Raw genomic sequence first — 27,924 nt, 5'->3', positions numbered from 1 at the left:
CATTCAAGAGCTAAAAATCTATGAACAGCTACTAATCAAGGGAAAAATTATTTCATCACCTCAACCAAAATCAAAAGTATAAAACCTCAGCTCAATGCTAGAATTACAACCCGAATGTAAATATCAGAGTAAACAAAATCGAACCATAATTACAAGTTCCAGCAATAGTGATATACTACAGCTACCAAAATGGCGACTAGATCAAGTGACTACTCCAGGCCTTCACAATGCCTTAACCAAGAGAAAAAGAATTAGATCTGTGGGGCTGCTGGGAAGGTATGGCAAAATCATCTTTCTGAATGGAATGAGGCAAGGTAATGAATGAGGAAGACCTGTTTCTGTGACACTGAGCCTCCTGAAGCCTTGATTATATTTCAATCACTTACTGAAATAACTTCTTTAGTCTGTCAGCAGAAAGGGATGCTCTTTTATTGGTTGGCTCAAGAACAAGTGCGTATCTGAAATCTGCAGGGTGAAAGTGACGTTAGTCCAAGAACATTCAGGGATCAAAACAAATTTGCATTGTGTACCCCAGAAGCAAACTATGGTCAACGTATAGCTCCAACAAGCTCTTAAATGAGATGTATTATGAATTTGTAGTCTGGAAAGAATAAGAAATCAAATCTAGCACTATCTGTTGGTAATTTTTTTAACTGCAATTTCAACTAGCAATTATTCTGTAATGATTTCAAGTGTTATAATTTTCCTATAATCTGAAAACCGGTATCATTTAGCATTTTCTGATTTGAGGATGTGTTTCTTCCATAATTGTTTGTGCCTGAAGAACCATACAAATACATAACACAAACCATGCACATTTCCATTCAATGAACAATGAATCGACTCACCTTCAATTGCATCCTTATAATAGCCAAGCATCTCTCTTGCCGTGCCTCTCCTTAAGTAGGCCTTCACATTCTGCACAGTAGAGGCCAGTATCAATAACATAGAACTCCACGCATTTCATATTACAGCACAAGAAACTTGTACTACGAAAGATAAAGTCAGAACAAAAGCTATACAGTTGCAGCACAAGAAACACAGGAGATGTAGCTATTGTCCATGCCATGTATGCACAATTAGCTATAGCCGGTAGATAGACATTTCCCACAAATGGAAATAGGCTCTAATTGGAACCAAATTCATGGAACAAGGGGTCATGGGTCCATGGCCACTAGAATCGAATGTGCAACTTCCAATGGGCATGAAACCAGTTCACAATTATCTTTTTCTTTGCTTCTTCAAATAATCTACAGAAAAAATACCTACTACTTTTCTTCAGAGAGATCGATAATTTATCTCTTGAAGGTTCCAGAGGTATTATTTCCCACCTGGAAGTCACATTCCCAAGCAAACTAATCTAGGCTACTTACCTGGAAAAGGGACGACCCAGAAAACAAGTAAATATTCACTGGATACACTTCCTATAGGAAAGCTTCCAAGCATATAATAGAACATTGTATATTTGATACTTAACCTCTAGTTCACAGGAAAAAGTTGGAGTAAAGAGTTCCAGAAATAATAGAGTATGTTATGAATGGCTTACACAAGAAATGCAAAATAAATAAATAAATAAATAAACAGGATAATTTTTAGAAAATAAGGTCCATATAGGCCAACAGTAGCTCAAATGTGATTCAGCTGGTTGCTAAAAGACACCTTTCCTTGAAGTTGATGGTAGTCAAACATAGCAACAATCTTCAATTTGGTGGTGAACATGAGGAAATTTTTGCTTAAGGAGAAAGTGAATATATTATTTCTACAAAGGAGTTCTCTTAATGTATAGGAAACATTTGTTCAGGGCAATATGAATACATATTTCCATAATAATTCCATCTAATACACCATGGCCTGGTGCACAAGGCATCTACACAAGGGAAGGAATGGCTAAGAGGCAAATGTCCAAAAAGGGGATTTCATAATATACTAAAGCTGTGGTAGCTGTCAAGGAAAAGAATATCCATGGAAGCAAACTCCTTTTGAAGGCAACCTTTTGAGGGCAAAAAACAGAAATTCCTCTATTAGTTGAAGTTAAACCCAAACAAACATGGAAAAAACAGCAGCAACAACAACATATACTATAATATTTGATGGCCTGATGCTCAATGTTACAAGTTAAAGATAAAAACTTAAATGAATGCCATATGGCCTAAAATACTAACTGGCATTGCAAATCAATTATAAAGAACTTTGAATTTCTATTGTCCACCATAGCATACTCACCTAGTTTGACAAAAAACACTGAAAACTAAAATATGAGAATTCTCTTTAGCTAAATAAAATAGTTTTTTGATAATGAGGGAAACACCCATGCCCCAATTCTTCATTGGGCACAAGGATTCAGGGTAAATCCTGAATGCACACGATACACAGTTAGTAGCTAAACCCAGGTGTTTTAACACCCTTGGGAGTAGGAAATCAGTATGCTTGAGTTTATGGTTCAGTCCAGGCTCACCCCTTTTACCACTGGGACACCCATGTGGGTAACTATACAAAAATATAATGCATATGCATCTTTGCTATCAAGTGATTCATGTTTAATGTAAAAAGTGATGGGGCGCTATACATGGCATAAAACATTAGGCAAAGAACCCACTGCACGCCAACTAAAAGATTTGGTTGGGGATAGAAACTTACCTTTTTATCAAGATTGATTGCTTCTGTACAATCAGCCTCAGCTTGGAGGAAACTGGATAAACAAAAAGGGAACTTGTTAAGCACATTGAAAAAACCATTATTCATAAATTCTCAATAAAGTAACAATACCTTCCCATTTCCAGATATGCTGCAGCTCTATTGCTGTAGTATGTTGCATTATTGCCACTAAGTTTAATGGCTTCTGTATAGAAGCCAACAGCCTTCTGCCACTGTTTATCTTTGAATGCTTGATTACCCTAATCAAAGAACAGAAAACACAAGAAAATAATTGATTTCAGAGAAGAAAACACACAGAAGTACAAAGAAAAGCATAGACATTCAATAGCCCATTTCTGGATTGATTGTAAGTAATTGCCCAGTTGCCTAAGACGTTCGAAATAATATGTAGAACACTTAACAGCAGAATATCAAATTAAGAACTAAAAAAGGATGTGCACATAGTTCATATACTGGTGAAGAATATTTTAACTACAGAATATCCAAAGAAAAATGAACATTCCAATGAGAAGCATATTATGAAATTGCTATATCCAAACTTATCATTCAACTAATCCCTGTAATTTGAATCTTTATAGGCAACAAAAGTTATTTTTTGTTCAGGTTTACCAGGCATCTCATTCTCTAATATAGCTCTCCCTATGTGTTGTCTCCTGTTTCCTTCAACAACGTTCCCAATAAGCAGTAAAAAAGAAGTTTAGAAGATGCAGGAGCAAAAATAAGAAGTTAATCAGTTACACAGATTGGTTTTCCCAACATTTACATTTAAGGCACTCTTAACATTCACACATGCTCCTCTCCAAGCCAATTCTTCATTTTAACTGAAGTAGGTTGTGATACATTGGAAATTTGAAGAACTCCACATTCTACTGAATGCGTAAAGTTGGCAGATGAAAATTAAAGCCCCCCATCTAGTACTATTCACAACCTCAATTGTGGAATATAATCAGTTTTTCGAAGTTAAATTACTTTGGTAAGCTACCAGAAGATTTTAAATGAAATTGTAAAAAATAATCTGCTCCTTTAGGCTTGCTGACAGCCAATCCAAATGTCACTAAGGACTCAGAGGCGTTTAACAGAGAAAATTCCTAAAACACCAAAATATGTCAGCTATCAACTAAGATAACAGGCACGCTAAATACATCCAAATAAAAGAAACAATCATGCCAGGTTTACAGAAAGAAATAGGAAAGCAAATAAAACAATTTCTCGTTTTTCAAAAACTTTTTCATACATGCAAATTGTTAGTAGAAAATTCAAAAGTGTGAAAACTAGAAACCCTTCAAGAGAATGCCATCAGAGAATCTAGACTACCCTAGCATACAAAGAATTGGGATGCTAAAAACAAAGATTTTTTTTTTGATAGGTAATTTTTTATATGCATTATGAGATGTCTCTAACAGGTCACATTTTAATATATGACAAATACCAATGAGAACCCCTTAAAAGGAAACCCCATTAGTTTCAATTAGGCCTCAATAAAACTGGTCCCATTGTCCAATGAGATGCAATTTCAAGTGAGTGCCCTCCTTTTTTTTATTTTCATCCCACTAAAAAAAATTCAAATATGGATTTAAACTTTAAACCTTTGATTAGTTATTTTTTTTCCTATCGGCTTCTTCTTCATTTTTGTTGAATATAATGTATATATAGTGTACAGTCTTTCCTTTTTTAATATAGGTTACATGTATGGTAGTTAGTTCTCCTAGGCTTGTATATATATATATACTTCTCAATTGTAAGTAGTTAATCACATGAATGAGAATTAAAGTTTTTCTCCTTTCTCTCTCTCTCTCTCAACTTGGTATCAGAGCCAAGGGAGAAAACCTAATTCTTTCTAGTTTCCCGTGTCATCAACTCCGGGAAACCTTCCGGTGACCGTGTTTCATTCCGGTCACCTTCCCCATCTCCCAATACTTTCCGGTCAGTCGGATCGTCGTCAGAAAACACTCACCGCCGGCAAAATTTTCCGGCCAACTTTCCGGCGACGTCTTTTTCCGACACCGACCATACCAGAAGGAGCGCCTAGAGGAGATCTCCAACTTTTGTGAAGGCACCGGAACCAAAAGCTCATCCACACGACGGCCACGCGCAATTTTCCGGCCGGCGACTGCATCTCACGCGCCGGCGCGTGAGGCCTTTTCCGGCGACACGCCTCCTCCTCCAGCTTTGCCTGACGCCGACCAGCCTCCCTACATCCTTGGTTCTCCCATCCGAGCCCTGCATGTACCTCTTTTGGGGATTTTTGTCTCCGTCAGCCCTCCAAACAGTCTTTCCGGCGAAGCTCCGGCTACTTTTTCTCCACCCCAATCCCTGCACGTGCCTTGGGAAGTGTTCTTCTACCTTTCTGGTGGTACCACGCCGCGATCTGAGGTCGTCTCCCTTTTTCAGTGGTGCCACGCCGCAATCTGAAGTCGTATTAGGACTCTCTTCGATCCAAACATACTTCATTCTCCAGATAAGTGGATATGGCTACTAAAACTTCCATTTTTTCCTCTATCATATCTGGATCTCCTATGATTACTTCGGAGAAATTGGTTGGCAGTGAAAATTATCTTTCCTGGTCTGCCTCTGTTGAACTTTGGTTTATGGGTCAAGGATATGAGGATCACTTAGTTACCCAGGAGGCAGATATCCCTGAGGTTGACCGCGTACAGTGGAGGAAGATAGATGCACAATTATGTAGTGTATTATGGCAATCGGTTGATCCCAGGATTCTTCTTCATCTTCAGGCCTACAAAACTTGTTTTAAATTTTGGACTCAGGCCAAAGGATTATACACGAATGATATCCAGCGTCTTTATAAGGTGGCTTCTGCTATTGTCCATATCAGCCAACAGGACTTGGATCTATCTACTTATATTGGTCAGATTGCCTCTCTTAAGGAGGAGTTCTTGACTGTGATGCCTCTTACTCCTGATGTTGGGGCTCAACAAACACAGCTTGACAAGTTCTTCATGGTCCTTACTCTTATTGGCCTCCGTCGGGATCTTGAGCCTATCCGTGATCAAATTCTTGGTAGTTCATCAGTTCCGTCCTTGGATGATGTGTTTGCTCGCCTCCTCCGTATCTCGTCCACTCAGACTTTGCCATCTGATAGCACTTCAGATTCTTCTGTGTTAGTTTCTCAAACTACCTCTCGAGGAGGACGCAGTGGTACCCAAGGTAGAGGCCAACGTCCTCATTGCACCTATTGCAATAAACTTGGCCACACTCGCGATCGTTGCTATCAGTTACATGGACGGCCTCCTCGCACTGCCCATATGGCCCAGTCCTCTGATTCTCCACTGCCTCATCCTCCGAGCTCCTCCGCATCTCAGACATCTCAGGCTTCTATTGCCTCTGTTGCCTAGCCTGGTAATGCCTCTGCCTGCCTTACCCACACATCTTCTCTTGGACCCTGGATTCTAGATTCTGGAGCTTCTGATCACCTATCTGGTAATAAGGATCTTTTCTCCTCTATTACTACTACCTCTGCTTTACCTACTGTTACCTTAGCTAATGGTTCTCAAACTGTGGCTAAAGGTATTGGTTTAGTCCTTCCTCTGCCTTCTCTACCTCTCACTTCTATCCTTTATACTTCTGAATGTCCTTTTAATCTTATTTCCATCAGCAAACTCACTCGTACTCTTAATTGCTCTATTACCTTTTCTGATAAATTTGTGACCTTGCAGGACCGGAGTACGGGGAAGACGATTGGCATAGGACGTGAGTCTCAAGGCCTCTATCACCTCACCTCGGATTCATCTGCTGTAGTTTGCATTTCCACTGATGCTCCTCTCCTCATTCACAATCGTCTAGGTCATCCTAGTCTCTCCAAGTTCCAGAAGATGATCCCTCGTTTTTCCACTTTGTCGTCGCTTCCGTGTGAGTCATGTCAGCTTGGGAAACATACTCGTGTCTCGTTCCCAAAGCGTTTGAATAATCGGGCAAAGTCTCCTTTTGAGCTTGTCCACACTGATGTTTGGGGTCCTTGTCGGACTGTGTCTACTTTAGGATTTCAGTATTTTGTCACTTTCATTGATGACTATTCTCGATGTACTTAGTTATTTTTAATGAAAAATCGAGCTGAGTTATTCTCTATTTTCCAGAAATTTTATGTTGAAATCCAAACCCAGTTCAATATTTCTATTCGTGTGTTACGCAGTGACAATGCTAGGGAATATTTTTCAGCCCCATTTACTTCATTTATGTCTCATCATGGGATTCTTCATTAGTCTTCTTGTGCTCATACTCCTTAACAAAATGGGGTAGCTGAACGCAAGAATCGACATCTTGTTAAGACAGCTCGTACTATCCTCCTCCATAGTAATGTTCCTTTTCGTTTTTGGGGGGACGCTGTTCTTACCGCTTGTTATTTGATTAATCGTATGCCCTCCTTTGTCTTACACGATCAGATTCCTCACTCCCTTCTCTTCCCTGACCAACCACTTTATTTCTTTCCTCCTCGTGTCTTTGGTTGTACTTGCTTTGTTCATATTCTCACTCCTGGGCAGGACAAGCTTTCTGCCAAAGCCATGAAGTGCCTCTTCTTGGGATATTCTAGACTTCAGAAGGGTTATCGTTATTATTCCCTTGAGATTCATCGATACTTTATCTCCGCTGATGTCACCTTCTTTGAGGACTCACCATTCTTTTCCACCACTTCTGAGTCTCTTCCTGTTTCTGAAATCTTGCCCCTTCCCATTGTCTCCCCAGCTGATGTCGTGCCTCCTCAACCACTTCAGGTTTATCATCGTCGCCCTCGTGTCGCTGCTCCTCTCCCTTTTGCTGAGACACCTGCTAACTCACTTCCTACCCCTTCGGCTTCTCCTGCCCCGGCTCTGCCTTCTCCTGATGATTTACCCATTGCTATTCGGAAAGGTACTCGCTCTACTCGTAATCCTCATCCTATTTACAATTTTTTGAGTTATCATCGATTATCTTCACCTTATTCTGCTTTTGTTTCTGCTATATCCTCTGTTTCTCTTCCAAAGAGCACCCATGAAGCTCTTTCCCATCCAGGCTGGCGACAGGCAATGGTGGATGAAATGGCTGCTCTGCACTCTAATGGCACTTGGGATCTTGTTGTTTTACCCTCTGGTAAATCTACAGTTGGCTGTCGTTGGGTCTACGCAGTTAAGGTTGGTCCTGATGGTCAGGTTGATCGCCTTAAGGCCCGCTTAGTTGCTAAAGGCTATACTCAGGTTTATGGTTCTGATTATGGTGACACATTCTCCCCTGTTGCCAAGATTGCTTCTGTCCGTCTGCTTCTCTCCATGGCTGCTATGTGTTTTTGGCCTCTTTATCAGTTGGATATTAAAAATGTCTTTCTTCATGGTGATCTTGTCGAGGAAGTTTATATGGAGCAACCTCCTGGTTTTGTTGCTCAGGGGGAGTCTGGTTTAGTGTGCAGGTTACGCCGTTCTCTATATGGCTTGAAACAATCTCCTCGAGCATGATTTGGCCGTTTTAGCTCTATTGTTCAAGAGTTTGGCATGCTTCGCAGTACAGCAGACCATTCAGTTTTCTATCATCATAACTCCTTGGGGCAGTGTATTTATCTGGTTGTTTATGTGGACGACATTGTCATTACAGGTAGTGATCAAGATGGTATTCAGAAACTAAAGCAACATCTTTTTACCCACTTTCAAACTAAAGACTTAGGGAAACTCAAGTATTTCTTGGGAATTGGATAACTCAATCCAGTTCCGGTGTGGTCCTTTCCCAAAGGAAGTATGCTTTAGACATCCTGGAAGAAACCGGTATGTTAAACTGTAAACCGGTAGACACACCTATGGATCCGAATGTCAAACTTGTACCAGGACAGGGGGAGCCTTTAGGAGACCCTGGGAGATATCGATGACTCGTAGGTAAATTGAACTACCTCACCATTACTCGTCCATACATTTCTTTTCCTGTGAGTGTTGTCAGTCAATTCCTACAGTCACCATGTGATAGCCATTGGGATGCCGTAATCCGCATTCTTCGATATATCAAAAGCACACCAGGCCAAGGTGTGTTGTACGAGAACAGAGGTCATACTCAGGTTGTTGGTTACACAGATGCAGATTAGGCTGGCTCACCCACAGATAGACGTTCCACTTCAAGGTACTGTGTTTTTATTGGAGGTAATCTAATATCTTGGAAGAGTAAGAAACAAGATGTAGTGGCCAGATCTAGCGCTGAAGCCGAGTATCGAGCTATGGCTCTGGCAACATGTGAACTCATATGGTTGAGACATCTTCTTCAAGAGTTGAGATTTGGAAAGGATGAACAGATGAAACTCATCTGTGATAACCAGGCCGCATTACATATTGCATCCAATCCAGTCTTTCATGAAAGGACTAAGCATATTGAAGTTGATTGTCACTTCATTAGAGAGAAGATCGCATCAGTATGTGTTGCTACAAGTTTTGTTAATTCAAATGATCAACTAGCAGACATCTTCACTAAATCTCTCAGAGGTCCTAGGATTAAATACATTTGTAACAAGCTTGGTGCATATGACATATATGCTTCAACTTGAGGGGGAGTGTTGAATATAATGTATATATAGTGTACAGTCTTTCCTTTTTTAATATAGGTTATATGTATGGTAGTTAGTTCTCCTAGGCTTGTATATATATATATACTTCTCAATTGTAAGTAGTTAATCACATGAATGAGAATTAAGGTTTTTCTCCTTTCTCTCTCTCTCTCTCAACTATTTTCATTCAATTTAAATCAAGAATGAACTTTAGATTAGAATTCTTTATGCATATAGATAGATAATATGATTTATAATAACATAATAGATAAAATGATTCATTTATAATTTTGCCTTAAGACCCCTTATTACGTTGATCTGACCCTGATTCATTGCAGGTCCTATTAGAATTATTCGCTAAATAAGCTGCAGACCACAAACTTTACATTCAAAAATATATTTAAAAAGGTACCTTTTCTTTAGCAATTTCAGCAGATGTTTCCCGGTCAACAGCATTACTTGATAGTTTGGACTTTGCAGCAATGTCAGCCTGCTCCTGAAGAGATGCATACATGGTCTGCACTGTATCTAGTAAAAAGCGATCACCCCCATGTCTAGCCATGAAAGATACTGAAACAGGATACTTGTCATAAAGTCCCAATGGTACTGTGACCTAAAACAAGATGTAGAAACACCAACAAAGAAAATAAGTAGCATGAATTCATCATCACAGAGAAAACTCAACCAACTACTGCAATTATTTCAATGTTAAATATTCAAAATGTGGGAGAGTACAGATCCAGTGAAAAGCAACACCCTTCAAACATGAAAAGAGGGAGTGAGAGAGAATTTAACCTGACAGCAACCTGACATACTAGCAATACTCAACAGACCAAGAGTACGGTTCTGGTATTCCTCTGACAAACTCTCCTTCCCACCAAGTTTTGGGGGAGGGTCAGCAACAGTAGGGATCACCAGAATTCCATCATCCTGTCCAAAAATTAACAAGCAACAGAAGCATACTTCAAAGAGTCCCAGATAAACAAATTAAGAGAACACTAGCAATAAGGACAGCATGCAGTCACATGTCAAAATAAAGAGAACAAAATTAGGGGAGCAAGTACCGACCGAGATGTCACTTATTACCAGGGGAAGAACGCATATTTTGTTGATGATGAATCATGCATATGGATATATGATATTACAAAAATGGAAAAGAGGTAAATTCCAAGAAAAATGCAATTTATTAAAAACAATAGGCTTCTTTGGGATGCAAGTGGATATTGGAAGAATGTCAACTGGACCCCAGATTCTCTCCTAACCAATCCAATAATCATTGTAGTTGCCAGGTGAAAAATCAAAGTGGCCCTCAAGATTAAAATTTAACTCAATGAATCCCAAAACTCCACATGAACTGTAATTTAGTCACTAAATGACCCAAACATAGAAAATATTGATTTTCCTGTATTATCTAATAATTGTATTTTAAATAATCTAGCAACTACTACCCTCTAGTCTATCAATAGTATATCATAGAAGAAGATAGGTGCACATCTACAACTTTTTTTTTTATATGCAAATTTATAGGGGACTTGAATCTAGAACCTCCCACAAATCCTCCCCAACCCTTTATCACTTGAGTCGGGCCTTAAAGGCACATCCACAAAATTTTTTGAACATGTTAAGAAAGCACAAAACTCATAATTTTATCTATGGGATGCAGATTGGTTTCCAAAAATTCAGTTGCTTTTAAGGTTATTACTAAGTAGCTTAGAACCATCTTCAGCATATTATGCAAAAATATCAGAGTGGAGAAGTTGATTGGGGCACATGGGCGTATATGCACAGGAACATAGAGGAAGGTAATTACAGATCAGTAGATCTGACTTTGGAAATTGGAGTTAAATTATTTCTTGCTGAAGGGAGATGTTATTTGGAGGAAAAATTAACAGTGAAAATGGATCAAAGAAGAAGATTGTAATCATAAGCTCTTTCATGGGGATGCAATGGAGAAGAATGAAAAAAATAATAAAATACTTGGTATCAGAGGATGAAGTATTATTTAGGGAAGGTTTTCATGCTAGATACATTTTGAACAACACTATAAATTTTTCTAATCATTATGCTAAGGGTTAGGTAGACACTTTTTCAGGGCTTAGGAAAGGCAACCTGCAGTCACCTTTTCCTTTTACGATTTTTGTGCATGTTTTGAGAACATCGATATTCTAAGCAAAAGATAAAAGACTTGCTAGAAGGGATTGTGGTGCATAGAAGTAGTATAAAGAGCTCAAGTCTTTGGTAAAGTTTCTTTTAGGAATAGAGCTTCTAAGGTAATGGCTAGGGAGCTTTCTTATGAAAAGCAATGCACTTGAGCACAAGGTCAATAGAAGTATCTACAAAGCACACTCTAATGGATGGGGATACCAACATTTTGGTTAGATTATCACAACATGATCCCCGTAAAGCTTTTGCCCTAGGGTTTCCTAGTTTTTTCTTATTCCTTCTACTATTGGTGATGGTATAAAGATCCGATTTCAGGAAAATCTTTGGTGATAAGACCACTCTTACAATATCTATATTTTGGCCTCTATTTCCTTTTTGAGTTTGGAGCAATCTCTGCCATTCATGAATTGTGATAACTCAGAACCCTCTACTAATTGAAATTTCAATCTTTTTCTTTTTTTCCCTAATCATGTGGAGCATGAAATTAATGGCCTTCCCCTACTATTAAAACATTGACACAGAAAGTCTCCAACTACTTCAAGTTTCGGGCTTTGTTCTAATCTAAGGCTTCAATCACTTTTGTCAAGACAATTCAATTTGAAGTTTGAAAAATCCACCAAAAGCCCAGGATTTTCTTAGTTCACTGTTAATGTAAGGGTTAATATTAACAATTAGTTGTAGCTAAGACATCTCTTTTAAAGTCATAAGGGCCAAGTATTATATCAGCCTATCAGGTGCTTAAACAGTGGTAAGGCAGTTGATTATCTATTACTTTAACAATAGTTGAAACGAGTGCAAAGCATGAAGATCACTTTCTTGGGGTTTGGAAGCAATGCTGGAGGTGTGAGGCTCTTAAACTTACCATGGCTGATTTGGCTAAAGAGGAAAACTAGAATCTTTGAGGATAGATGGAGGCATGTGAAGTTTTATAGGTTTTGTTCTATTTTCTTTCCTCTTTTCGGGTGGTAGTCACTGCTGGTGAATGCTTTCCCCAGCACAATGGTCAATGTGATCATGTTAGATTGGGCTTAGGTTTATTCAAGTAGGAGGGTTGAAGAGTTGCATGGAAACACACAGCGAAATTAATTTTGGAGGGTTCAAAAGTTGCATATTAAGCAGAACCCAGAACAAGTTTAATATTGAAGGATGCTCTTTGGAAAAATCTGGTATATATGGTTATAGTAGGCGAGCTCCCAGATCATGAGAGCAGATTGATTAGGGATTTTTCTACAACTGATGGGGGAAGGTTGACTATTGAGGTAGAGTTATTAGCATGTTGGAAAGACTGGAGCAGGCTGCTTCGTTGGACCTAATAATATCCTTGTGAAGGTGGTTCAGCTTCGGTCTCAGAGAAGAAGCAAGGACCTTGCAAATAGTATGTATAGCCGTGAATGATTATTGAGTTCTTAAAGAGTTGGGTTTTTCCTATACTTGGATTCTCTGTCTGACAGACTAAATAGGCGATAGGTTGACCAAGTATGCTCCCTTTGAGATTTATATGCCCTTAATGGTTGTTTTTGGACTGTTTTTTTTCTCTTTCTAATCAACATAAAAGATGGAATCACCTATATATTACTATCTGCACATAAAGAATCATCTCCAAACTAAAGACCGATCACATAAAATCAGCTCTACTATAAGTTCACCCAGAGAATCATATATGATATAAATTCAGTACTTATGATTAGATGACTCATTAATGATATAGAAGTTCTGCAATATGTACCACACACTGCAGTATAAATTCAGTACCTTCAAAAGAGAGTTAAGAGCAGAACGTATTTCCATCCTGGATGATTGACAGTTTTCAATCTCAGTATCTGCCACCTCCAATACATCATGTAATTGTGATGAAATAGAAGCATCAAGGATAGGCTTCACTGAATTGATCCATTCTTCATGATTATGCTTGAACTCATGCCTTTGTTAAGAAGAACAAGACAAGCTTCAGCTTACACAGAGCCCAGGAAAGTATCAAAATGACCGAAATAGAAGATTCTGACACACTCAGAATTCTTTTCATGATATAAAGAAAAGTATGCAATGCTCAACCATGGAAACAAAACCATATTGACAGACTTTATAGGATTATATGCCAAAACCAAAGGACGTGCATTATTATGCCCACAGTAAAAAGGAACTTAAATTGACGAAACCAGACAAAGAAGAGAATAATGATTTCACTGGTCACTTTCAGAAAATACATGCTGCCTCCAAGAATAAGCAGATCCAAGAAACATGAGAGCAACCTAAACAGCAAGACTCAAGTCAATCACATCATAGGTAGTTCTTAAAAGATTAGTAAGTCATCCAAAGGACATATGATTGAACAAGCAACTGCCCCATATCCAATTGCCACAAAAAACCATGGTTTTAAAAACCGAACAGGACCAGCCGGTCCGACCGCCGACCGGTCACGATTCTTGTTCAGTCTGGTCATTTAAACCGGAAAGTGTTCAGACCGGAATTAGGCCGGCTAAACCGGTGGTCCGACCGGTGAACCGGACGGTTTCCCTCGAACCGTCCAATTCAACTTTTTTTTTTTTTCCATTGTCGTCGTCCCCCATCGGTAGGACCCCCACCCCGCGCTAGAAAAGCCCCTTCTTGCCGTCCCCCACCGCTGGAAAAGCCCCCCTCCTCACGGTCTCCCGCCAGCGGGACCCCACCCTTCTTCCTACGAAGCCACCCTCCCACCCCCTGCACTGGAAGAAGAAATGAGAATCCAAAGTAGTGGTCGGGTGCGATGACTTACAGAGAAGATTGAGGTGTCCATCGGAGAGACGGCCAGTTGATTTGCGGAAGAAGGTACGACCATTGGGGAAGTTGACTGGGAAGCCAAGCCCAGCGACGAGTCCGGAGTGTCAGAGTTGGAATCGCCGAAAGAGAATATAACTGGAGTGTGGTGGCACTGAGAGAGAACTGGGTTTGGGAGAGAAATGAGAAGCCACGGAAGAAGGAAGAAGAAATGGGAAGGAGGAAGAAGACGAGAGAGCAGTGGAAAGTGAGAAGCCATTGCTTTTAAGAGGATTTGCCCTTTCCTCTTTAACCCTAGGACGCATTTGGCAATGTGCATTTATTAAAAATTAAATAAAAATAAAATTTTAATTTATTAGAATAAATTTAAGAATTTCTAAGTATTTTTTTTTAACAAATAAATAATTAAAAAAATTAAAAACTCACATTCCATGTTTTTGCCATTTTTTTTTATTTTTAAATAGGCATGTGAGTTTTTCTTCCATGATTAAAGAAGAATCATGACTATTGAAAATAATTTAATGATTTTCAAATAAAATTTTAATTTTCATATAATATATAAATTACTATTTTTATTTTTATAATTATTTTAAATTTTGATAATTTATAAATTATATATTTATAATGTCACCGATTCGACCGTCAGTCCGACCAGTGAACCATGAACTGGTAACTTTTTTGGTTCAATGATCGGTCCGGTTCTGAAAACATTGCAAAAAACAACAATACAACAATACAACAAAGATTAGCTCAAAAAGAGCAAACTATAGAGATACTGATTTCTACCATTGAAGGAACCAGCACAAAAAAAAAAAAAAATTCCAAACAAACAAGCACATGATAAAAACCAATATAAAACATGAGAGTAAATATACTATTGACAGAACCAGCACAAAAAATGAACATATGATAAAAACCAATATTAAACATGACAGTAAATATACTATTGAAGGAACAAGCAAAACAACAAACATATGATAAAAACCAATAGTAAACATGAGAGTAAATATGCTTGAGACCTCAGAAAATATCAACCTAAGGTTGGAGAAATGCAAAAGTAACCCCCAAGAAGGACCATTTTCCAAAAATTTAGTTCTAATGACCAACTGTCATGCTAGGTCTGTCATGTTAAGGCAGATCATCTCAGAAAACAAAACAATTTTACAAGAACCAATATCAATCAGATACATCTTCAGATTCTTAAAGATGAAGCAAGATCAAGGATCAAAATATCCGTATCAACAAAGATTTCAACCTCATGAAAGGACAATGTAATTATTTCAAATAATTACTTTCCTATAACATAATGCAGCAACCTCACCTTTGAAGACAATGCATAATTTTTACAAGAGATCTTATCAAAGAATTTCTGGTTTCACCATTTGTTTTCTGGCTATGAAATGCTTTCAAGCTTGGAACTTTAGAATCTAAGTAGTTCTCAAGATTTTCACGCTTCAGAACTTGTCCTGAAGAAGCATGAACGAGAAGTTATGCAGAGAAATTCCAAATAGAAAAGAAAAAACAAATATCACGATAGATGGATTACTCGATAACTTATGTTAAAAGGGCATAAAGAAAAGAAAACATACTTCCAAACAGCTTCTCAGTTGATTTAAGCACCACCTGATAAACCCTGTCAACAGGAATCCTTAGTGATTGGAAACAGTCATCAGCAAATATAATTTGTCTAGGACTACGTTGAACAGCATATGTAAGTTGCAGTAGCACATGGCCAACACGACGAAGTATACTAGGATCCTTAGCAAACCATCCTGCAAGAGTAAATTTGAAAGGTTACATGCAGTGAAGTATTAGAAGGAATCTATTTAACTAAAGAGATCAATACATAAAGCAATAACTAAAAAGACAGGACAAATAAAAAATAAGAATCATGGTAACCAGTCAACAAAGAGGGTACAAATTCTCTGACCAAACTGTGGCTACCACTTCAGTATCTAGAACAATCAAAGATTCACCCATCAGAAGTGTAAAATGTAGAATTTCAAAGAAAGGAGAAGTGAAGAAACTAAACTCCAAGACTTTTTCTTCTTTTTTTTTTTTTTTTTTTTTTGATAGGTTAGCTAAACTTCAAGACTAAATGAATCATTCAAAATGGGTTCCCAGATTAAATGATAGAGCCAAGTCGATCTGTATAGCTTATAAGGTTACTTATATTGTTTTTTCCCTATGGAGCAAAGATGGCGAAAACACAGTGAAACAGAAACCTAAATAAACTAACTAGACATTAGTTAATTCACAAATATATCCTATTCAAAAAAATGATAATCTCCACAAATATACAACTTGACTATGCCAAACAATTACAGCAAGTTAAAATGTGCTCTACATTTCTTTTCTGAGGGTAAATAATTTAAGAGTATCACTTTCCAACAATGATTAATCACACTCATATCATGTGAGATCTTAAGGAGAAGAACATGTTACAGCACTAGAGTATTATTATCTCCTTAACCCAAGCTCAAATGGTACAGGAGAATTAAAAAAAAACCCACATCATTGCATTTAGTTGGCAATAAATGCTGCTCATACATACCAACAGTATCAAGACTCGATGAAACATGAATGATCCCCATGTGAGAAACCGCCCCATGTGAGGGCCGGAATCCTATAACACCACAAAATGCAGCAGGTACTCTCACGCCACCAACAGTATCGAGGCCTGCAATATGAAAAGCATTTTCTGAATTATACCAAACTAGACATGTAACACTGCCCCACAAACTAAATAGCATCAAACAGTCATTACTTTTTTCACATTTCAATGATGCCAACACACACACACACACACACAAGAACTGTAGGAAATATAGAACACAAGGATAAATAATGGTCAGTTTCACTCAACAAATCAAAATAAAGGCCCATATTAATCAACAGTATAGAAACCACCCTTGCCTCAATAATGCAGTCTAAAATATTATATTTTATTCTTACTTTACAAAGCACAATACTACATCAATCTGCAATCCCACATTTGTAAGGATGGCAATAAATTGGTGGTGGATCCTTTTGTTCCTCCATTGTCATGTGGCATATTTTCTGGCAATGTCTTTTCACCACCACAATGATGAATTTGGTGGTCCTTCATGAAAACAGGTCCATGATGAAGGGCATTGTTTGGTATCTTGGGTGGGAGAAGAAAGGCAAGGTTCTAGAGTCTAAGCTTTTGAGGCTACTCTTCTGTTCATTTGGCTGGGAAGAAATTGTACAATTTGAAGGAAAGCAGCTGCAGCAAAGGATATTTAGGACAGGATTCATTTCTTTTCATCACTACAGGCTTCTTTTAGAACTGGTTGGCTGGCATTCCTATAATTAGCACTCCGGAAAATCCGCATGTAATTTTATTTGGAAAAACCCCCATTATGAGGCAGGGTTTAAGTTCAAGTCCCATCTAAAGGGCAAGATATAGATTACTTTTGGTCATTATTTGTTGGGTTCTAAGTTGGATGTGCATAGAATGCATAGGGCAGCAAGAACTACTCTTTTTTTACTATCTTGATTTATCAGGTAGAGTTTGCTATTGAGGTTAAATTATGGCAATCATAGAAGTATTGGTATATACATACATAAAGGCATCAAGTAAAGGCCAAAGAAGAGATTTCACAGGTTGTATGGCTGTGGCAGAAAGGTGGTTTCCCAGTAGTAAAACCAACTATATTGGTTAAGGAGATCTTTCTAAAATCAATAACTATCCCCATCACCTGGCGAAGTCACATCGAGTATGAAGAAACAATAAACAACCTAGCTATAAAAAGGGAACCAAATAATCCTTTTCATAACCCACCTCATAAGGACAAAAACTTCACAAGGCTCCCTTTCCTTACACTTAGTGAACAACCAACAGGTGACAAAAGAAAACCAAGAATTAAATTCATCAAATCAAACGCATACATGACCACCAAGAATGCTAATAAGCACCCTGAAGATGAAACTGCATTAACACCTCTATCTTTCCTTGGAATTTTTAATAAGCTTATTGGGAATGATTAAACCATCTTTTTCCAACGCCATTATGCAACATCTTCAGCCTACGGAAATAACCCTGCCTACACCCTACAGGACAATAGAAGTAACCATCTTACACAACAAGACCTCAATTACAGTCATATACACATAATACTCCAAAGCAAGTCCCAATCAACAATATAATAAGTTTTGAACTTCTCAAGAAGAAGGAAAAAGTTCTACAATTCAAAGTTAAAAGGAATATTAGACAATTCTATATCCATAATTGAGGTATATGAAACTTTCAAGTCTTATCACAAATCAAAGAATACACCCAGATGTTCAACATATTTATTTAAGTAGTTAGTATTAGTGAAGATAGGATTAAACCAAAACCACAACTATTGTTCAAAAAGCTCCCATTCCATTCCAGAACCACAACCCGCCAGACTTCCCAATTGGCTCCCATTCCAAAAAACTCCAGCATTCATGGGATTGTATAATGCTTGGGCTTTGGAAAATTGATATGCAGCCATCACTTTTTTGTTCTCTATTATCCTTCTTCCTGCTAAAAGTAAAATTAAACATTCTACTAGTATAAAAAGATACTATGGCTGTCGAAGGTTTCATTCAAAACCTATTAGAGTGGATTTAGCTATTGAGTGGCCCGCATTATTGGAGAACTTCCTGCAATCTGTAGCTTTGCATCTCTCCAATCTAAGTGTAAAGGGAGATTCACTTGTTATTATTTCTTGTAAGTCCAATAGAGAGAAAGGTGCATCGAAGATCAATGGTTGGCTTAGCAGGATTATAAGTATTGCCAATGAGGCGGGATGCTCCATGCTCCTTCTCTTGGGTTCCTCACTGAGCTAATCAAGCTACATACCCATTAACCCAACAAGAAGCAAAATATTTAGTTTTGTTTTTCTTTGTTGGGAATTTTTTCCCTCCTCGAGCATGTAGAGTGGTTTGTACATGTATTGCTTTTGTACCTATAATTTATGCAGATAATTTAGTGTCTGGACTTACAGTATAATAGTATACTATGCTACTACTTGATCAACAATTTCACATTTTAGAAGGATTGTTTATCCTTTTTTGTATTTACCATTTCAATGCATTGATGTACCAATTCGATACAATAAAAATGTTTCCTTACAAAAAAAAAAAAAATCATAAAATCAGACATTATATCTTTCAACAATTATTTTTCCCAATGACTTTCTATGATGCATTAGAAGCAGAGGGTGAAGTGACTTTCCCCTCAACGATAGTATGGGGATCTTGGGCTCCTAGCAAAGTGAGTTTTTTTGCTTAAGAAGCAACTTGGGGAAGGATCCTAACTATGGACCAACTCAAAATGAGACGATGGGTTTTGGGGGGTTTTTGTTGTATGTGCAAAATTACAAATGAATCGGTAGATCATCTTCTCATCCACTATGGGATAGCTAGAAAGTTACGACACTTTCTCTTCTTTTTTTTGCATTTCATGGGTTCTCCCATTTTTAGCGAAGGATTTGTTAATGGTTTGATATGGAAGCTTTGTGGGTAAGAAAAGAAGGAAGGTTTTGCGTTTTTTGGACAATATGGACGGAACAAAACTAGAGAACCTCTGAAGCAGAGTAACACATTATCCAATCTCTAAACGACTCCCTCTTTACCAAAGTTTTTAAAGGCGAAAGCATAAGGCGAAGCGTTTTAGTGCTAAGGCGTAAGCCTTTTAGGACTCTAATTTTCATAGTTATTAAAATAATTTTAAATCTATAAAATTAAATTAAATAAATAATAAATTTCATAATAAATTCATTTTTCATAAAAACCACATTAATAATTGCAATACATAATTATTTTTATTTGATACAAAATAATAATTAAATCATAAAATTAAATATAGAAAAAATATATATACTACAAAATAAGAAAAGAAATAATAATAATTAATACAGTAAGTGACATGCATTTCTATTTTCATTATAATATTCTTACAAATTCGAAAATGATTTCATGGAAAAGAAAAAAATTTCTTTCAATAAATTTAATTATAAAAAAGGGAAAAAAAATAGAAATACAACCATTGGAAATAGTAAATAGGAAATAATGATTTAGAATTTTAGATGCATGAAAAGGGCACATGATAGGGCTGATGTTGGTTTGACTTTTTCCACACAAATAAAAGGAAAAAAAAAAACATAAAACAAAGAAACGAGAGAGACGAAGAGAGGAAGAAACATAACCAGAGAGAGAAAATGAGAGAGATGAACGGAGAAACCAAAGAAACGAGGGAAAAGCATTTATAAATTTGCAACCGGAGAAACAAAAAAGTGGTGACCCCAATGAGAGCAAACATAGACTGAAACAATGAGGATCTTCTCTCTCTCTCTCAATCCATTTCTATTCAATTTATATTTTTATTTTTATCTTTCTGCGCACATAAGCAACTTTATTGAGGCTTACACCTCACCTAGAAGGCGTGAAAAGTGCGCTTGAGGCGCATCTCAACCAAACATTAACCCCTAAGGCATACATACGCATTTTAGGGTTGACGTTTTTTTCTTACACCTCAACGTGTTTGGCAGCCACCTCGCCCTGAAGTGCACCTTGATGCACACTTGAATAATGCCTTTAAAAAATTTGCTCATTACTAATTTGTTCATGGGTATAAAGGGTGTCTTCTAGGTGATGATAGAGAAGTCTACATTTTTTGTTAGATTTTATAGAATGGTTGTGCTCCAAGTCTTAAAGTAGAGTCGTAGCTACTGTAGCTGGTCTTTTTGTTTCTCACTTGTAACTTCCATTATGTTGTGTTCGCCACTTTAGTTTGGCACTCTTTATGTATATTCTTATATGCCCATAAAAAAAAAAAAATTACCTTTTCTGAATACACTTACTAAGGTTATTTTGTTTATAGGAACCTCCTACAGCTGTTCCATAACCCCATAAACACACCTTTGAAGATTGACAAAAATATAGCGCCAAACACAGGTCAATATCAAACCCTTCTAACCCAAGATTTAAAAAAGATATGAAGCAAGATGAAAAGCATCAAGGTTCAAGATGAAATAAGATATAAACCCGATCATAGAAAAGAGGCACCCCACTCTCCTAACCCATACACACTTTAACAAATTGATGTTCATTAACAGTTCTATTAATGTAAATGCAAGACTGCTTTTTTTTTTTGATAGATAAAGAAAAGTTGTATATAAAGAAAAAAGGGGACATAAAAAACAGTGTCCTCAAAGTATACAGCAAGTATACAAAAAAAGCCAAAAGGCTTAAACTAGAGGGAGAGGGATAGAAACAAAAAACATCACCTGCCTTTCCTTAGAGCCTAACCAATCAATAAAGCTTACAAGCGAAAAAGGGCTCAAATCTATAGACACCATAACCCAAGACCATAGGTTACATACAAAAGACTTTTCAATCTTTGGAGCGAAAGCTCTTTATTACCAAACGCTAACAAATTTCTTTCCTACCATATTGTCCAAAATATACATAAAGGGGACACTTGTCAAGCCTTTTTACGAGCTTTACCCACAAACGACCCATGCCACCCAAGAAGAGTTTCCTTTATTGAACAAGAAAGAATCCAAGACACACCAAAGAGGGAGAAAAAATGATTCCAAATAACCTGAGTCTTTGCACAATGAAGAAGAAGGTGATCAATCATCTCTACTTTAGAGAGACAAAGAAAACACCTATTTACCAAGAAGTGCTCCCTCCTTTGAAGTTGATCCAAAGTTAAGACTTTCCCCCAAGAAGCCTCCCAAGCAAAGAAAGCTATCTTAGGAGGCACGCTCGATCTCCAAATACTACCACTAGGGAACAAAGGAGAAACTTCGGGCTCCAAGATAGAATAAAGAGACTTGACCGAAAAGGTCCCATACCTTGAAATTGTCCAAATCACTCTATCTTCCGCATCCCTGTGCACCTTAAAAGCTTGGATCTTTTGCAGAAAATGCTCCACCAACTCTAACTCCCAATCATTAAAGGCCCTTGAGAAAAGAGGGGTCCATCCATCTCCATCACCATCAAGGTTCCAAACATCCGCCACCCAAGCTTCCTTAGACGAAGAAATGGTAAATAAGGAAGGGAATGACTCACAAAGTGGCTCATCTCCACACCACTTGTCCATCCAAAATCTCACTCTCTGCCCATTACCCCCTTGGTAGGCCAGCCTCCTACTCAAATAATTTCACTTCTTCCTAATAGCTTTCCACAATCCCACACCATATATCTCACTCACTTTGCAGGAGCACCACCCCTCATCCTCTTCACCATACTTTTGACTGATGACTTGCTTCCAAAGGATCTCTCTTTCATTGGCAAACCACCAATTCCACTTGTTTAAGAGAGTTATATTCATTAGAGAGATCTCTCACACCCAAACCACCTTTTCTTTTCTCAAAGCAAACCGTGTTCCACCTAACAAGATGCAGTTTCTGCACAAAAGCTCCACCACCCCAGAGAAATTCCTCTGAATCTTCTCCAATCTCAACCTCACTTGTCCTAGCATGCAAAAAATGGACATGAAATAGATAGACATGCTAGACAAAGTGTTTCGAATTAGAGTGAGTCTCCTTCTCTTTTGAGATATAATGTCTCTTCCACATTGCTAACCTTTTTCGAAATCTCTCTTCAACACCATCCCACACTGCCACTGATTTGAAGGGAGCCCCCAAAGGAAGACCTAAATAGCGGGAAAGGAGACCACCCTCTTTACACCCCACCTCCAAGGCCAAGTCCTCTACATCATACACCCTACCCATTGGAATTAACTCACTTTTCTCCAGATTGATTCTCAAACCTGAGCAAGCCTCAAACCACATGAGAAGCTAGCTTAGATAAGTCATCTGGTCTTGAGACGTCTCACAAAACACCAAAGTATCATCAGAAAATAACAAGTGCAAGATCAGAATCCCCTCACCACTCCTACCTCTCACCCTCCAACCAAATAAGTAGCCCCCGCTAATAGCCCTCCTCAAGAGACAACTAAACACCCTCATGGCTATCACAAACAAAAAACAAATAAGGGGAGAGAGGATCTCCTTGTCTCAATCCCCTCGAACTTTGGAAAAAATCAAAAGGAGATCCATTTACTAAAGTAGAAAACTAGAAGTAAATGCAAGACCTATTAAACTTAGGGAAAGCAAAAAAAAAAAGGAACGAGAAAATAAGAGGGGATTGAATTTAACGGATATTAAGAAACCTACCTAAAGAGAAATCAACAAAATTTGCAGCTACGGCCACAGCAGCTCCACTGGAGGATCCTCCTGGTATCCGTGAAGGAGCAGCAGGATTGGTGGGTGTACCATAATGCTTATTTTCTCCATTGATACTGAAAATAGATCATGCAGAAAAACATTGGAAATTAAAAAATTTAAACAACAGCAAACATAAAGCTCATGTATGATACCACTGAAACTTGGGAAAATAGAGGAATAGATAAGCAACATCGTTCAGCATTGAACTGAGCCCTATAAGAGAACTTAATGAAGCCACCACAAACCTATATGCCATTTCATCCACAACAGTTTTCCCAGTGCATGTGGCACCTCCTTCAACAAGAGCTGAAACCACAGGAGAGGTCCTAGAAGCTGTGTCATGAGTCCTGGCCCAGTCTGGATTGCCAAACCCAGTCACATATCCTTCAATGTCAAATCTGAGAAGCAAAATAAGAAAAATTTTTCACTAAAGCAGTGCCAAAAGTAGATACACAATGTATTTAAAGTGCCTAAAGTATACACGATGTATACAAGGCCAAAAAAGGACATCCATTGACATTATATTTCACACATGCTAATCTGTAAATGATATGACCAAGGTCACCAGAATCACCAAATTGAACTCTTAACGTACAACAAGTCCTTTAGATGGTAAAAATAGTAAAGTATCCCAAGTACTTTTTTTTTTGGTAGGTAAATAAGAATTGTATTAAAAGAAAGAAAGTATACACGCCCATATACAAAGAAAGAAGGACAAAAAAGGCGCAAAGACAGAAAAACCTGCAATCGCACCATACCGAGAGCCTACCCAATCCACATGGCACGAACTTAACTGCCCTAGCCAGAGGAATGTGAAGTCTAACTACGATAAAGAACCACCCTCAATGTACAATCTAACCCAATCCCAAGTACTTTAAGATAAAAAAAATGCATAAATATCAACTACTACAATAAAGCATTACACCGTTGGACTTTATTGACAACTGAAAGGGGGCCATAAAAAGTAAGCAGTGATGCATCTTAATTGAATTAATAAGCCCCTCAATATACAAACACTCCAAATTAATAAAGAAAATTAATTCAGAAAATCAAGATTGTTCGTTTGCTCAGAAAAGTTAGTAAAAGAAAAGGGGTTAAAATTCAAAATCCAGGGTTTCTGATCCATTTTATATATATATATATATATATATATACACACACATACACGCTAGCAGGGTTGTGATGAGCTTCCTGCATTTCCCATACCAAATTCTTCACCGCCCAACAAGGGTCGGAATATGTTGAACCTTGGATTTTCCAAATCATTAAAAACGCACCACAATCAATCAACTACACATTTTTTGTATGAAGCCAAATTCAATGGAGGTCTATGATCACCCGCGTCCCAAACCACAAAAATAACCAAAAATCTCAACTTTCTTTTCTATTCTTTCACCAAACCCTCCCCCTTAGTTAAAGATCAGGAAAAAAAATTCCCTTAATAGAAACTCAAAAATAAACAGTAACGCCCTTTGATTTTCTCAGAGTATTCATTTTCTCTGGCACCAAACATAAAAAAAAAAAAGAAAAAAAAAGGCGCAGGGAGTGGATTCTTACACGTCTGAGACGGCGAAGGAGAGGTTGGTGAGGGGATGAGGAGCTTTGGGAGGAGCGGGCTGGGGCGGAGGGAGAAGCTGAAGACGTTGGACGAATGCGCCAAAATCTTCTCTGATGGTTTTCTTAAGCTTTCTGGTCATCAACAATACGCCAGCCAATCCCAATCCCAACAAAACCCACAGATTCGCAGATGACGAAGCCATGGGAGAGACGGAGATGGAGAAGGAGAAGCGGATAACACAGTAACCCTGCCCACTCCGAAACCTAGACTGCGTACCGTGGGTGGGTGTTGGTTTTGTTTTGTATGAGAGAGGCCGAGCCAATTACTTCACTAGTGGCGTGTCACTCCCAATCTCCTCTCTCTTTATAGTTTATATGCTTCGAAAATTCTCAAATATTTGTAGTTTCCCTACCTACGTTTGGTTTAAGGAAAAATAAGACTAAATAATTAAAAAATATATAAATTTTATTTATATTTATTTTTTTTTATTTTTTAACAATTTTTTTACTTTTCAAAACCAAGCACATGCTTTTTCTCTTTTTATCAACGGTTTTAAAATAATGATAGAAAAATAAATTGTCATTTTTATTTAAATCAATCATTTTAAAATAACAAAAAATAGATTTGTATTTGATGAATCAGGTCATATCAAATATTTATTTAATCTTATTATTTTGTTTCTCCATCAAATTCATTTATACCTAAATTTTCACAGCTAATTTTAGTATTTATGAGCTTTCAAGAACTTTAATTAAATCTTCTATAAACATCATTAAATTATTAGATTTTTTTTTAAAATGTTAGTAAAAATATAAAAAATAAATAAAAAATATTTCAATTTTCTAAATAAACTTTTGATGTACAAAAAATTGTTTTCAAAAAAATATTTTTCCAAAATTCTTTTCAAAACACTTCTCAAATAAAACCTATATATTATCTTCTCATATTCATCTTTGTTGAAGCACAACGAAGTCAATCCTGGAGTGGGCCCCAGGAAAGTATGTGTAAGTTAAATTTTTTCTTCTATTTTTTTTTTTTAAGAGAAATCTCTCCCATTTTGAAAGAATGAATCTTGATAAGCATTTCTATGCTGGACGAAGCCCACATTATGGTGAGACCGGGCAGCTTCTTGATTAGGCCCAATGGGCTGGAAGAACTTCCTGGAAGAGGCCATTTTCTGCTACTTTCTCAGAGAAAAGCAAATGAAGGGCTAAGTTGAAAAGGTCGATTCTGGTGTTGTCCATTACGAGAGATTGCATGCAACAACGATAAAATTGAGCAATCCCCATGCTTGTCAACCTCACCACGTATTTGTTGATAGAAAAATAAAATATTATTTAAACCAACATTCTTGGTATCAATTATTATGACGGGCCATTGGATTAAAAGATTTTATCATTTTTTTTATCACGAATTTCACTTGATTCACACCCTTAAATTTAAAAAAAATAAAAATAAAATTATGACTAAGTAGAGAAACGTCAAATAATAGAAATCAATCAAAATATTACAAAACTTTGTTTCCTTTTAAAAAAGTTTGATTATAACATATAAATATATTTTTTTCGGTATTTACCTAACAAAGAGATATCACTAATCAAGTAGTATCATCATACCATAATTTCATTCACTTCCCAAGAACAAAGTATTTTATTCTTCAATAAGATGGAGGATCTAGTAGTTGCTTAATCTATGTTAATAGGTCTCCATACTTTATTTATTTTCAAGTAAAAACCATTGACTTAGGAGAACTATCAATGGAAATGAGGTTATTGATACATGATATGCATAAATCTTAAGTTCTAAATAAGAAAGAAAGTTATTCTGGTTCATAGTAAATAAGCAATCAAGCGGCTATAGTAACCAAAGGAGACTTTCGGCTATTGTCTACTCAAGTTATGTGAAGACAATCATAAAAGCCAATTCGATATGATTGAGAATTTCATTTGTCCCACAAAGGAATCTTGGACAATGGGCACAAATCTTTATTAAATTTTTTTTAGTATCTCCGTTTTTTCTTCGGAGTATGAGGTTGCCAAATACTTCAAAATCTTTCTTGTTTGGTGGCAAGCCTTGGCTTTTTCTAAAGGGAAAGACCATGCAAGCATCTGCAGACAACTGTAAAAAAAACCCCAAGTCTTTTTGAAAGCAAAAGCAGTAGGAGAACTAAAGGATTCTTCTTTGGAATTATTGTTTTCTATATAGATATGGTTTCATTATTGGTTCCATTAAAAAAAGCAAAAGCTCTTCCAAGCAAAGGCTCCACAAAACGGAGACCAAAACAGGTCTATAATTATTCTAAATTTCATGTAAGTCGTTAATTTTAAATTGTTACCTAATATTCATTTTAAATATTAAAATTGTTTATTAAAATTAATAATTTTTATTTAAAATATAATAACTTTTATATAAAAAAATATGAAATTATTTTAAACATTATTTTTAAAAATTTCTAAATTCGTGATAATAAAAAAAATTTAAAATTATTTTATATATTACCCTGTTAAATTATAAGAGATAAATAAAAAAAGAAAAGAAAGCAACTATTTTAAGGCAAAATATGTTTAGAATTAAAAAAATTAATTATTTAGGATTATTACTTTAAATTATTTTAAATTCTTAAATTGATTTATTAAATACCCTTAAATTCATCCAATGCCATTGACTAAATTTATCAAAATTATTTTACCTTTAAGTTAAAATATTTACTCATCAAAGTATGATGACTCGTGCCAAGATATGTGATGAGTGCACTTATGACTCATGTCACGGCCCCCTATACCATGGTGTTACCGTTCATACCAAGACACGTAATACATTTTTACTAAACATATATATTAAATATATTTAATAACTTGAATTAAGTCATTAAATTAATTTATTAGTGGCTAATCCCACAATCATACAACTCCCAACCAATCTTTGTAAGTTCATTTTTCTAATGCAAAGACAGAGAAGATTATGATAACCATGAAACAAAAAAAAAATATAAAGAAAAAAAAGTAAATGATGAAAGGAGTAAAGTGGATAAATAGAGTTGTGAAGCAGCACATGCA

At 36.9% G+C, this 27,924-nt stretch overlaps 1 protein-coding gene across 1 annotated transcript; it reads right to left on the bottom strand.

The window, feature by feature from the left end:
• Positions 1–35: 35 nt before the first annotated feature.
• Positions 36–25,263, bottom strand: LOC100244007 (translocon at the outer membrane of chloroplasts 64). Its single transcript, XM_002282366.4, has 13 exons — positions 24,868–25,263; positions 23,556–23,708; positions 23,260–23,384; positions 16,635–16,760; positions 15,670–15,852; positions 15,402–15,546; positions 13,079–13,247; positions 9,959–10,093; positions 9,576–9,776; positions 2,767–2,894; positions 2,638–2,689; positions 849–918; positions 36–465 (listed from the first exon to the last, which is right to left on the bottom strand). The coding sequence occupies exons 1-13, from the start codon at positions 25,068–25,070 to the stop codon at positions 383–385; spliced, it is 1,773 nt and encodes a 590-aa protein (XP_002282402.1). The 5' UTR covers positions 25,071–25,263; the 3' UTR covers positions 36–382.
• Between the last annotated feature and the right edge of the window lie 2,661 nt (positions 25,264–27,924).

The sequence above is a fragment of the Vitis vinifera genome, chromosome 17 (genome assembly GCF_030704535.1).
Source record: "Vitis vinifera cultivar Pinot Noir 40024 chromosome 17, ASM3070453v1".
Classification (NCBI taxonomy): domain Eukaryota; kingdom Viridiplantae; phylum Streptophyta; class Magnoliopsida; order Vitales; family Vitaceae; genus Vitis; species Vitis vinifera.
The sequence above is the reverse complement of the archived record's forward strand: the minus strand, read 5'-3'. Positions and strand labels throughout refer to the sequence as shown.

Excerpts from the sequence above, each read along its gene's own strand:
- LOC100244007 (XM_002282366.4), bottom strand. The coding sequence starts at position 25,070 with ATGGCTTCGTCATCTGCGAATCTGTGGGTTTTGTTGGGATTGGGATTG. Across the intron at positions 16,761-23,259 it reads TTTTGTTGATTTCTCTTTAG|GCCTCGATACTGTTGGTGGC; the intron begins GTAGGTTTCTTA and ends TTCATATTGCAG. Across the intron at positions 13,248-15,401 it reads ATTATGCATTGTCTTCAAAG|GCATGAGTTCAAGCATAATC; the intron begins GTGAGGTTGCTG and ends TTCTTAACAAAG.